The sequence below is a fragment of the Bombina bombina genome, chromosome 3 (assembly GCF_027579735.1).
Source record: "Bombina bombina isolate aBomBom1 chromosome 3, aBomBom1.pri, whole genome shotgun sequence".
In the NCBI taxonomy this organism is placed as follows: domain Eukaryota; kingdom Metazoa; phylum Chordata; class Amphibia; order Anura; family Bombinatoridae; genus Bombina; species Bombina bombina.
In genome coordinates this window covers 1,121,192,097-1,121,206,052 of record NC_069501.1, presented here as the reverse complement: position 1 = coordinate 1,121,206,052, position 13,956 = coordinate 1,121,192,097, and the positions used below count along the sequence as shown (strand labels likewise).

Genomic DNA, 13,956 nt, shown 5'->3' with positions numbered 1-13,956 from the left:
GTTATTCAACTGATTACAGCCCTCAACAAGAACACTGTCAAATTTCTCTGGTCTGATAAAGCACAGCAAGCTTTTGATAAACCATCCTGATTTTACCTGAACCAAGAAAGCCTTTCTATGTCGAAGTTGATGCTTCTGAGACTGCCATTGGAGCAATATTATCTCAAAGATCTGGTGACAAGGATTACCTCCACCCTGTAGCCTTTTTGTCTCAAGTTTGCTCCCCAGCAGAAACTATGAGGTGGGGGATAGAGAACTACTCAACTAAAAAACAGCTTTTGAGGAGTAGAGACTATGGGGCCAAATTATCAAGCGTCAGCTTTTGAGGAGTGGAAACTATGGGGCCAAATTATCAAGTGTCAGCACCTGACATCGATAAATTCCTACAGCATACGCTGTTGGCATTTATCATTGCACAAGTATTTTGTGTGAAATGCTTGTGCAATGCCACCCCCTGCACATTCGCGGCCAATTTGCCGCTAGCAGGGGTATCAATCATCCCAATCATATCTGTTCTTATGAACGTTGCTTCTTGACTTTTTTTTTCAGTGAGCCTGAAGGCTCGCGCAGAGAATGCTGCATTCACAGCATGATAAATCAGCAGTATGATAAATATTTTTGCTCAGCTTACAGACTCAAAGCCAGGCAGGCCCAGAAAATGCCTTCATTTCCACAGAAACTATTCAGCATCCAGAGTTCCAGATTCATGACAACAAGGTTGTAGTACCATCCTTTGTTGTCCCTGAGGTTTTTCATTATTTCCATGATACATGTACCTATACCTGATATTCCGTTACAGCCTCACCCTCTTCTACACACTTCAAGCACCAGTGTCCACTGGACTTTGTTACTGCAACCTACATAAGTACTCTGAACTTTGTATCTGACTTTAGTGTTCTGCATCGGGCCTATATTCAAACTGCTTTTTCTGTGATCTTTAATTTGAACTACTAACTGCTCTTTAGCTTACCGTTCAGCAAAGCTTTTAAAATACTTTTATTGTTCAGTGTATCTGTTTCTGCATTATGAGTTTCATACACCCTAACCTTCTCACAGTGGCACATTCATACTAAAACAGGAAAGGGCCTTCCACAAACTGTTGCCACAAAGCTGTAATCACCCAATTGTCTAAAATGTCTTTGTATCTGGAGACATTAAAGGGACAGTCTAGTATAAATTAAACTTTCATTATTCAGATAGGACTTTTAATTTTAATCAACTTTCCATTTTACTTTTATCATCAAATTTGCTTTTTTCTCTTGGTATTCTTAGTTTAAACTAAACATAGGTAGGTTCATATGCTAATTTCTAAGCCTTTGAGGGCTGCCTCTTATCACATGCTTTTTAAATCTCTTTTCAATACAAAGAGACAGAAAGTACACATGGGCCATATAGATAACACTGTGTTCAGGCACAGGGGGTTATTGAAGATTTAGCACAAAACAATGCTAAATTTAAGACAATAGATAATAAACAGTGACAGTCATGTGATCAGGGGGCTGGAAGAAGGTTCCTAGATACAAGGTAATCACAGAGGTAAAAAGTATATTAATATAAATGTGTTGCTTATGCAAAACTGGGGAATGGGTAATAAAGGGATTATCTATCTTTTAAAACAATAACAATTCTATGGTAGACTGTCCCTTTAAGATGACACTTCACTAGAACTAAGGGGTCTAGCCAGAATCCTTAAAAACAGTCCCAGACTATTATCCCTTGTCCACTAAACTTTAAAGTAGGCACTATGATTCCAGTAGACAGTGGTCTCCTTTCATCCACCACACCCAGATTCTTCCATCAGACTGCAAGATAATAAACCTTGATGTATCACACCAGAGAACACATTTCCACTGCTCTAGATTCCAGCCAATGCTTGGTATGTTAATATTGTTGTGAGGTTTGTGTACACCTGTTTGTCCTTGGAAATAAAATACATAAAGCTCCACTCAGTTCTTGCTTTGATGTTGCTTCCAGAGGTAGTTTGGAACTCTGTAGTGAGTGACACAACAGATGAAATGTGATTATTACACGCTATGAGCTTCAGTACTTTGCAGCTTTCCTCAGAGATTGTGTCATCTACCACTTCATGACTAGGCTGTTGTTGCCACCAGACACTTAGCGGTCGATTTATTAAGCAGCGGATGCTGCATCGATGCCCCTTCGTTTCTGGTAGTAAAACCGCTGCTCCTTATCTTCTCCGCCACCTTTTTGGTGGCAGACTGAAATCATCCTGATCCGATATGATCGGGATGATTGATGGCCCCTGCTAGCAGCCGGTTGGCCGCAAGTGAGCAGGGGGCGGCATTGCACAAGCATTTCACAAGAAATACTGGTGCAATGTTAAATGCCAACAGCGTATGCTGTCGGCATTTAGAGAGGTCGAGCAGACATGATTCGCTACATCGAATCATGTTCGCTCAAACTTTGGTAAATCTACCCTTTACACTTCACTGTATAATAGCACTTACAGGACAGATCAAGTAGGGCAGAAATTTCACTTATGACACTTCCACTTTTAAAGTCACTGAGCGTTTCAGTACAACACATTGTGCTGCCAATGTATGTGTATGGAAATGTCATGGTTATGTGCTGGATTATATGCACGTGTTAGCAATGGGTGTGGCTTAAACACCTGAACTCAATAATTAGTAGGGGTGTTTACATACATATAGTGTATAGTGCATATGTGTAGCCTTAGAAAATTAAATTCCTTGTGGAACAGCCAGCCTAAATCTCCATCAGCAATTTAATATAATCAGCATCACTGATGTATCTGTATCTGTAATAGATTATTTTAGCTTCCTCTGTGAAAGTAATGGTTAGAGCAAGCTGTAGAAAAGTAAATTACTTAAACATGTACCATTATTTTGTTTTTCAAAATTGTTATAGACATTTTGCGCACACTTTAGAAAAACATGCTCACAATTTAAAAAAAAAATAAACTTTGCATGACCACCCCAGGGCTCTATAAAGAAGAAAGATAAAAAAAAATAAGCATGCAGCGTATGCGACTAATGTAAGTAAGTACATTACCTATATCCATCTTTTCTTGCATGAAGATCACAAGGTAAAGAGACAGAATAGTAATACCATATACATTGTACAGTTGGGTAAGCTTTAAACACAACAAGAAGACAAAAATCTTCGTTTCGCTCAATGTCATGCACTTCCCTTGAAGTATTCAAATCAATAAACCCATTGTCTATTGGAAAAGAAAAAAAAACAGAATTGCACAAAATTCAGTATGACAAAGACAATTTTGGCCTGATTCTACAAAGCTCTCTGATCAGGGAAAATTCTGTAAGATGCCTCACCAGTATTACAAGGACCCTCACAGATTGTTTTAAAGGCAATTTTCATACTTTCATACAGTTGGTGGGAGTACGCAATCCATTACTCTTGGGTATTACTCTTCTCTAGGAGGAGGCAAATATTTTTAAATCCCATTAGCTCTATAAAATCCCTTCCACCTCACACATACCTTGGGGGTAGATTTACCAATGTCTATTCGACATGATACGTTGTAGCATATCATGTCCAACAGACATCGCTAAATGCCAACAGTGGGTGTCAATTAGCCTGATCGTATGGGATCGTGCGGATTAAAGACCGCAGCCTCAGAGGCAGCAGACAAGTTATGGAGCAGTGGTCTTTAGGTCTTTGTTTCCGGCAAGCCTGAAGCCTTAGAGGCCAATTTACATGTAGCGTATCATGTACGCCGCACATCGATAAATCCCGACAGCATACACTGTTGTCATTTATCATTACACAAGCAGTTCTTGTGAACTACTTGTGCAATACCGCCCATGCAGGTTAGCGGCAGCTAGCAGGGGTGTCAATCAGCCCAATCGTATAGGATCAGGCAGATTGATGTCCGCGGCCTCAGACCAGGTTGACAAGTTATGGAGCAGCGGTCTTAAGAATGCTACCTCATAACTTCTGTTTCCGGTGAGCCTGAAGGCTCGCGTGGAAACAGGGGCATCAAGCTCCATTCGGAGCTTGATAATTTGGCCCCTTACAGGCCCATTTATCAAGCTCCGTATGGAGCTTGAAGGGCCGTGTTTCTGGCGAGTCTTCAGACTCGCCAGAAACACAACTTATGAAGCAGCGGTCTAAAGACCGCTGCTCCATAACCCTGTCCGCCTGCTCTGAACAGGCGGACAGGAATCGCCGGAGATCAACCCGATCGAATACGATCGGGTTGATTGACAGCTCCCTGCTGGCGGCCGATTGGCCGCGAGTCAGCAGGGGGCGGCGTTGCACCAGCAGCTCTTGTGAGCTGCTGGTGCAATGTTAAATGCGGAGAGCGTATTGCTCTCCGCATTTAGCGAGGTCTTGCGGACCTGATCCGCAGTGTCGGATCAGGTCCGCAAGCCCTTTGATAAATGGGCCTGATAGTCTTTACTTTGCCTCCACTGTAGGTGGTTAAAGAATGAGGATGTGCATTTGATTCTCCAGACAGAGGGGTTTTCATTCTTTAGGTCTGGTTTCCCCTCAAAGTACAGTACTTGTCAGAGGGATGTATATATAGATATATTTTGCCTCCCTTTATGGATCTACAATATACTCCTATTCGATAACCTCTGCTGATATGTTTCAGTACTGGTTTGGATGTCTGCTGCTTGTTTGCTAGTGGACGAGTGTCTATTGGTGAGTATGATTTGTTAACATTTAGACACTCCTATAGCTATGTTATGGGCACTTTTTAAGTTTATATATTTGCTATTATATTTGGCCCTGGGACAGATCCTTGCTGTTATGCGCACGTCGGCTTTTTGGTGCACTTAGTTTGTATTTTGCATGTTGTTCTTTAGGCTCTTTTAGTTTAATGTTGAACATTTTTGTTCTCTTTAAAAGAAGGTCTTAATTACTTTAGGGGTTAAAGATCCTAAATTTTCTGATGGTAAGCCTTGTAGTCATTTAAATTCAGTTTTTAAGACTATTGGGAATCTCCCTGAGGCTTCCCCTATTCCTGATGCTGTCTCTGATATGATTTCTAGGGAATGGTCTAAGCCAGGTTATTCATTTACTCCTTCTGCAAAGTTTAAAAAGTTATATCCTTTACCACTCTGGCTAAACGTACTTCTACAGTTACTCCTTTGGTAGACAGCACTTCTTTTAAAGACCCTTCAGATAGTAAATTAGATTATTTTAATTGCCATAGTCCAGCGGTGAACAAATGGGAGGCAGACTCTACAATTGTCAATCTCTACATCCAGGGGAGTGGTCCCTTCACCAGGATGTGTCCAATCAGATTGTGAATCTCTGGGGTCTCCCAGCATTAGATCTGATTGAACAACAAACTTCCAAGGTACTTTGCAAGGTCCAGGGATCCTAAAGCAGAGTTAATGAATGCTCTAGTAGTTCCATGGTCTCTTCAGCTTGCTTATCTGTTTCTTCCTTTGGAACGTCTTCTCAGAGTAATTTCCAAGATATGGCTAGAGAAGTCAGTAATCACTGATTGCCACAGCATGGCCTTGCAGGATTTGGTATGCAGATCTGGTACAGATGTTCAGCTGCCCTCCTTGGCCTCGTCCTCTGCAGTCAGACATTCTGTCTCAAGGTCCGTTTTTTCCATCCAAATCTCAAGTCTCTGAACCTGATGGTATGGAAATTGAATGTTTAGTCCATAGACATAGGGGTTTCTCTGATTCTGTTATTGAAACCTTTATTCAGGCTCAAAAGCCTGAAACTAGAATGATCTATCACAAGGTCTGGAAGGCCTTTATTTCTTGGTGTTTAGATCATGTTTTTTCCTGCCATTCTTTCAGAATTCCTAGGATTTTATAGTTCTTGCAGGATGGTCTGGATAAGGGCCTATATGCCAGTTCTCCGAAAGGGCAGATTTTTGCTCTTTCAGTTTTGTTCCTTAGAAAGATTTCTAATCTTCCTGATAGTCATAGTTTTATTCTGGCTCTGGTTGGTATCAAGCCAATTTCTGCTCCATGGAATCTTAACTTGGTACACTTGGGACACTGAACCCAAATTTTTTCTTTCGGATTCAGATAGAGCATGCAATTTAAAGCAACTTAATTATAATTTACTCCTTTTATCAATTTTTCTTCTTTCTCTTGCTATCTTTATTTGAAAAAGAAGGCATCTAAGCTATTTTTTGTTCGATACCCTGGACAGCCCTTGTTTATTGGTGGGTGACTTTATCTACCAATCAGCAAGAACAACCCAGGTTGTTCACCAAAAATTGGACAGCATCTAAACTTACATTCTTGATTTTCAAATAAAGATACCAAGAGAATGAAGAAAATTTGATAATAGGAGTAAATTAGAAAGATGCTTAAAACTGCATGCTCTAACTGAATCACGAAAGAAAAAAATTGGATTCAGTGTCCCTTTAAGGGTTTTACAGGCTCCTCCTTTTGAAGCTATACATAAGTTGGATATTAAATTACTTTCTTGGAAAGTGTTATTTCTTTTGGCTATTTCTTCTGCTAGAAGAGTTTCTGAGCTACCTTCTCTTTCTTGTGATCATCCTTATCTGATGTTTCATCAGGATACGGCTGTTTTACGGATTTCATTATAAAATTTTGCCTGCTTCATTTTTGTTTTTTTGTTTTCTTCAGCACATCTTTTTTTCTCTGCTCCTTTTATGGCTCTTATTCTTTTTTTATTACTTCACTTTGCTTGGCTATACGTTAAACTAAGGTATGTGTGAGGTTGGAGGGGTTTTATAGACCTCTTGGGGTTTGGGAATCTTTGCCTCTTTCTAGTGGTAGAGAGGAGTAATTCCCAAGAGTAATGGATCGCGCACTCTTAGCACCATGAAAGAAATGAATTTATCAGGTAAGCATACATTATGTTTTTACCTTGGGAACTGTGTATCTCATTAATGGGAGTTCACAATTATGCTTTATGTAAAGGATTATTGCTCACACATTTATAAGTAGGCTTTTACAACACTTCCAAAAAAGATAAAGGTATTTCAAACTCAAAATTTTGTTCCACATAAAAAAGTGAAAACAAACTGCAATAGACCTTCATTAATTAGTTTGCCTGCTTTTCTTGTAATTTAAATCTTCAGAAATGTGAGACTCTTACAATCAGCATATTACTTGATATGTACAGAAGCTAATTTATATCTGTCCCTAACTGACCACAGCATAGGGGAAAAGAAAAACAACGCTCAAGGTGGTTTTCTATTTTTTTTTTAGTTGAGTATGCATAATGAGAAAATAATTTGCTAATGGATTTTTGAAACAATGCCATTCTCTAAATCCAGTTAACATATTTTCATTTCCTAAAATATGTGTCTTTCTTTACTGTACCTAAAAGTTTCACCACTGCTGCTTTGCTGGAATGAGATGATGACACGCAGGTGAAATTGTTGCTTTTCTCCATTCGTGCAGTAGATGCAAATACAACTCTTGTCATACTTGAAGAAGATGGTGAAGAAGATGGTGAATCATATGCACTTTCCTCAAAAATCATTATCTGCAATGCATATAGATTTACATTTAAAAAAATAACATCATATTGTTTTACAGTCTCATTTGCTAAACATAGGAAATGATTATAACTTACAGTATTATACTAACAGCAAGTGGAATGATTTGTTATTGATGGTTTCCCTATTTACTTGAATTGAAAGAACTCAAGACTCTAAAGATTCTCCATTCCTAAAATGTAATTTTCCTGATATACCTTTTGATCTGTAGCAAAATTATGAATTTTAAGAAAAAAGACAGGATGAACCATAAAAGTGATTGAGACTATGCATGGAAACTTATAGGGACCTAAATCTCTTCACAGTGGCTGCCATGTTTGGCTCTTGACCTTGCAGAAATCATATGCTTCGGATTGTCTGTGATGTATGATTGGCTGTTGAGTGCTATATAATAGTCATCATGACTGGGAATTCACATAGTGTTATTTGGGGAATTATAAAATCCAACAGGTTCCAGTGTAAGGTTCCAGTGTAGGACTACCTGGACATTGTATTCAAGCCAAATTATCCTAACGTGCTGTCAACTGACACTATCACAGTTAGACTTTGGTGTCATCCACGCTTTCAAAAAATTTGCTCCCGCCAGTGGAGCTAGCAATCCTTGATGACACAGCAAACCTTTAAAAATTCAAATGGGGAACAGGAAAGATTGGCTGCCAAGACAACAGTGTGGGTATGGGTATGGTATTGTGTTTACCTTGTTGTCAACTTTTGAGAAGCTGTTTGTGCCTTTATTTGCCATGTATGTAACAATGTGCTATGTTTGCTCAATAAAAAAAAAAAATATAAAAAAAAAAAAAAAAAAAAAAAGATCTACAGGATAAAGTTGTGGACAGGCACAGGTCAGGAGATGGATACAAGAAAATATCAAAGGCTTTATCAATGCCTAGAAGCACAGTGAAGTCTATTATTAAGAAGTGGAAGGTATTTGGTACAACACAGACCCTCTCTGGATCAGGACGTTGCTCCAAACGAGATGAAAGAGCTAGGAGGAAACTGGTCAGAGAGGCTATCAAGAGGCCCACAGCAACTCTGAAGCAGTTGCAGGAATTTATGACAAAGAGTGGGCATTGTGTGCATGAGACAACAATATCATGAATACTCCACAAATGGGGCTTGTACGGAAGGGTTGCAAGAAAAAAGCCACTTCTCAAGACAGGCTATATTTAGTCATAACTGAGCTTTGCCACAACTCACCTATGAGATGCTGAGGCTACATGGAAAAAAGTGTTATGGTCAGATGAAACTAAAATTTAATTATCTGGCCTCAACTCCAAACGATATGTCTGGAGGAAATCCAATACAGCTCACCATCTAAATAAAACCATATCTATAGTTAAGCATGGAGTTGGTAATATCCTGTTATGGGTGTGTTTCTCTGTAGCAGGCACTGGATCACTTGTCAGGATAGAAGGAATAATGGATGTGGCAAAATATTGTCACATTCTTGAGGAAAATCTGCTGCCCTCTGTCAGGAAGTTGTCAATGGGAAGAAGGTTTACCTTCCAACATGACAATGACCCAAAGCACACACCAAAAATGACCACATAGTGGTTGAAGGACAAAAGTGTGAATGTCCCTGCATGGCCTAGTCAGAGCCCAGACTTAAACCCCATTGAATATCTGTGGCATGACTTGAAGGGGCCTATTTATCAAATGTCTTGTGGACCTGATCCGACAGTGTGGATCAGGTCCACAAGACCTTGCTGAATGCGGAGAGCAATACGCTCTCCGCATTTAACATTGCACCAGCAGCTCACAAGAGCTGCTGGTGCAACGCCGCCCCCTGCAGACTCTCGGCCAATCGGCCGCTAGCAGGGGGGTGTCAATCAACCTGATCGTACTCAATCGGGTTGATTTCCGGCGATTCTTTAGACCGCTGCTTCATAAATTGTGTTTCTGGCGAGTCTGAAAACTCGCCAGAAACACAGGCCCACAAGCTCCATTCAGAGCTTGATAAATGGGCCCCGAAGACTACAGTCCACAAACAGTCACCATCAAATGTAACAAAACTGGAGCAGTTCTGCAAAGAAGAGTGGGAAAATATTGCACAGTCTAGATGTGGAAAGTTAGTAGAGACATATCCCAACAGACTAAAGGCTGTAATTAAAGCAAAAGGTGGTTCAACAAAATACTGACACAAGAAGGTGATCCTTTTTCTAACTCAGATGTTATAAGTTGCACTAAGTCAATACAACTGGATAAACAAAAACTGTGTCTGTCTTTATTTCAGGCTTCAAAGCAACAAAATGTTATTATTTTCAAGGGTATGATTCTTTTAAATACCCACTGTATATATATTTAGGTTTAGAAATATATTTTACCAAAAATCCATCATATATATATATATATATATATATATATATATATATTTATTTAAGAATATAGGTATAGATATATAGTGGGGCAAAAAATTATTTAGTCAGCCACCAATTGTGCAAGTTCTCCCACTTAAGAAGATGAGAGAGGCCTGTAATTTTCATCATAGGTATACCTCAACAATGAGAGACAAAATGTGGAAACAAATCCAGACAATCACATTGTCTGATTTGGAAAGAATTTATTTGCAAATTATGGTGGAAAATAAGTATTTGGTCAATATCAAAAGTTCATCTCAATACTTTGTTATATATCCTTTGTTGGCAATGACAGAGGTCATACATTTTCTGTAAGTCTTTATAAGGTTGTCGCACACTGTTGCTGGTATGTTGGCCCATTCCTGCATGCAGATATCCTCTAGAGCAGTGATGTTTTGGGGCTGGATGGACTTTCAACTCCCTCCAAAGGTTTTCTATGGGGTTGAGATCTGGAGACTGGCTAGGCCACTCCAGGACCTTGAAATGCTTCTTGCGAAGCCACTCCTTCGTTGCCCGGGCAGTGTGTTTGGGAACATTGTCATGCTGAAAGACCCAGCCACGTTTCATCTTCAATGCCCTTGCTGATGGAAGGAGGTTTGCACTCAAAATCTCACGATACATGGCCCCATTCATTCTTTCATGTACACGGATCAGTCGCCCTGTTCCCTTTGCAGAGGAACAGCCCCAAAGCATGATGTTGCCACCCCCATGCTTCACAGTAGGTATGGAGGTTCTTTGGTTGCAACTCAGCATTCTCTCTCCTCCAAACACAACGAGTTGTGTTTCTACCAAACAGTTCTACTTTGGTTTCATCTGACCATATGATATTCTCCCAATACGCTTCTGTATCATCCAAATGCTCTCTAGCATACTTCAGACGGGCCCGGACATGTACTGGCTTAAGCAGGGGGACACGTCTGGCACTGCAGGATCTGAGTCCCTGGTGGCGTAGTGTGTTACTGATGGTATCCTTTGTTACGTTGGTCCCAGCTCTCTGCAGGTCATTCACTAGGTCCCCCCGTGTGGTTTTGGGATGTTTGCTCACCGTTCTTGTGATCATTTTGACCCTACGGGGTGAGATCTTGCGTGGAGCCCCAGATCGAGGGAGATTATCAGTGGTCTTGTATGTCTTCCATTTTCTAATTATTGCTCCCACCAAGCTGCTTGCCTATTGCAGATTCAGTCTTCCCAGCCTGGTGCGGGTCTACAATTTTGTTTCTGGTGTCCTTCGACAGCTCTTTTCACCATAGTGGAGTTTGGAGTGTGACTGTTTGAGGTTGTGGACAGGTGTCTTTTATACTGATAACAAGTTCAAACAGGTGCCATTAATACAGGTAATGGGTCATATTTATCAAGCCCCGAATGACAGCAGTTATGAAGCAGCAGTCACAAAGACCGCTGCTCTGAGCAGGCGGACAGACATCGCCGGAAATCAACCTGATCGAGTACGATCGGGTTAAATGACACCCCCCCTGCTGGCGGCCTAATGGCCGCGAGTCTGCAGGGGCGGCGTTGCACCAGCAGCTCTTGTGAGCTGGTGCAATGTTGAATACGGCGAGCGTATTGCTCGCCGTATTCAGCAAAGTCTATCGGACCTGATACGCACTGTCGGATCAGGTCCGACAGACCTTGATAAATATGGGCCAATGAGTGGAGGACAGAGGAGCCTCTTAAGGAAGAAGATACAGGTCTTTGAGAGCCAGAAATCTTGCTTTTTTGTAGGTGACCAAATACTTATTTTCCACCATAATATGCAAATAATTTTTTTCCAAATCAGACAATGTGATTGTCTGGATTTGTTTCCACATTTTAACTCTCATAGTTGAGGTATACCTATTATGAAAATTACAGGCCTCTCTCATCTTCTTAAGTGGAAGAACTTGCATAATTGGTGGCTGACTAAATACTTTTTTGCCCCACTGTATATATAGATATATATAGGAATATCTATTTAAAAATACTTAGAACATATTCCCTTATGTGAATAAGAATGTGAAATATTTACAGTAAATACATAGTTAAGCACTTTATTAAAATGAATATTGCATAAATATGATTCTTTATGTTTTCAGCTACTTAACTGCAAAGGGCTCCAATGTACTTATATATTTCTATATATGTTCAGATATTATTTATGTGTTTATGTGTTTATATGTGTATATTAGAGATGGGCGAATGTGCTGAAAGTGTAATTCGTTTGGTAGAATGAATAGTCTTGTGGACATTCGTTTTGGACAATCAAATGTTGATAAGAATGAAAATCCATTAAAATTCAGTAATCAAATATTATTTCTGGTTTCAAATGTTACTTTCCGTTTTTTGGAAGTTCAGTCAATATACATTTATATTGAGACAGAATTATTAATTTAAAGAGACAGATTATGGATTTAGTTTTTTAATGATGCTTCGTTTTCTTCTTTAAAGGCAGTATTTAACCACCATTGAACAGCCACCAGTGGTAATTAATTTTAATTTATTTTAATGTATTAAAATGTATTTCCTAACAAGTGTGTTGTAGTAATTGGCTTTTCTATAAGCGCACTTCAAGTATATCTATATATAACCATTTGTAGTAAGACATTTTCCACAATTTTTATAGCCTTTAAAGATCTTTTCATGAGATACAATCTTAGTACTATTAATCTTTTCCTTTATTATATCTTTTTATTTAGGCAAATCATTTCATTTTACAGACAACAAAAAACAATAATAAAAGAAAAGAGACTATGCATCTATAATACATTTCATGATGCGTTCAATAAATTAATTGTAAATTATACATTTGTTTTAGTTGTACAATAAACATGCTAACGACACATGTGTTAAACATATAAACCACAAAAGTTATTTTTTCCTTCATTAAGACTTACAATACCGCTTTGACTTTTCAACCTAGTTTATATTTAGTTGCATGTGCCTAGTTTTCATTTTCCCCCTATCTCAGAAAAAAAACAAAAAAACACTATTTCAAGATTTCAATTCACAGTATATATTCCATTTCAAGAAATCCTGCATCGGGTGGAAGCATTAACACAATGCTAACTTACACCTACATGAAAAGGGTGACTGCACGTAATGCGCTAAATAATTAAATGAAAACCTGGTACTAAAATGGAGCCGTAATTTATTTTTAATGACCCAATGGAAATGAGCCCTAAGTTGGATATGCATATTTTGCACAAATTCTTTAATACTGGGTGGTATACTTTTCTTACAGGTTTGAAAAATTAGATTCTGAGTTACTAAAATACCCATATTTATTAGGTTCCTCTCCCTCTTTTCTTTTACAACACATACCAACTACAAAAATAATAATTTTAGGAACAAAAAAAAAACAAATTTTCTCTCTAGATATTTATTAGTCCAGAAATTAATTGTATTCCATCCAGAGCTGTAATATATTTGGGCAATACCATACAGTGTAGAATATCTGCTCTCTGAGATTTACATCGAAAACATCTATCATCCTCATTTTTCCTCCATTTTGCTAGAATAGCTGGGGTAATATACACTAAATTGACAAATTTATTAAGATTCTCGCCAGTTAATATTTATATATATATTGTCCCTTTTTGTCAATAATCATACCATAGCAAATAGAAATAAAAAAACAATCTATTTTATATAGTATACCCTTCTCTATTACACCAAGTTTCCAATTTGTACGCTCTTCATTATTAAATTCCTTATAAAAATGTCTCAGTTGTAAATAACCAAAAAAAAAATCATGGAATAGAGAATTCTCTCGTAATTATTTCAAAAGATTTAATATTATTAGTTGGTTCTTCTCTAATTTGGTATATGTATTTAAGACCCTTTTCCTCGCATAACTGAAAAATACCTTTATATATTCCTGGGGTAAAATTAGGACTATCCACAATAGGAAGAAAATATGATAGTATATTCTTTATATTTAATTAATTGCAAAATTTATTCCAGGCTATAAAAATATTTTGGATTACTCTCATTTCTTTAAAGTTAAGTGGCAGGTTAGCTGTCTGAACATGGAGAATAGCTTGCAGTGAGAATGGTTTGATCATTTGTTCTTCTAACTCATATAATGAAACTCTTTTGCGTTATCCAATCTACTGCAAATTTGACCATAGTTTTCCAATTATAAAATGTATTATTAGGGAAAGA

At 38.4% G+C, this 13,956-nt stretch overlaps 1 protein-coding gene across 1 annotated transcript in view; it reads right to left on the bottom strand.

The window, feature by feature from the left end:
* FLT3 (fms related receptor tyrosine kinase 3) overlaps nt 1-13,956 on the bottom strand; it is a 234,497-nt gene that overhangs the window by 96,764 nt on the left and 123,777 nt on the right. Inside the window, exons 8-9 of the mRNA XM_053708480.1 lie at nt 7,281-7,446; nt 3,034-3,202 (exon numbers count right to left, since the gene is read on the bottom strand). Coding sequence (XP_053564455.1) covers nt 3,034-3,202; nt 7,281-7,446 — 335 coding nt within the window. The remainder of the gene's footprint in view (nt 1-3,033; nt 3,203-7,280; nt 7,447-13,956) is intronic.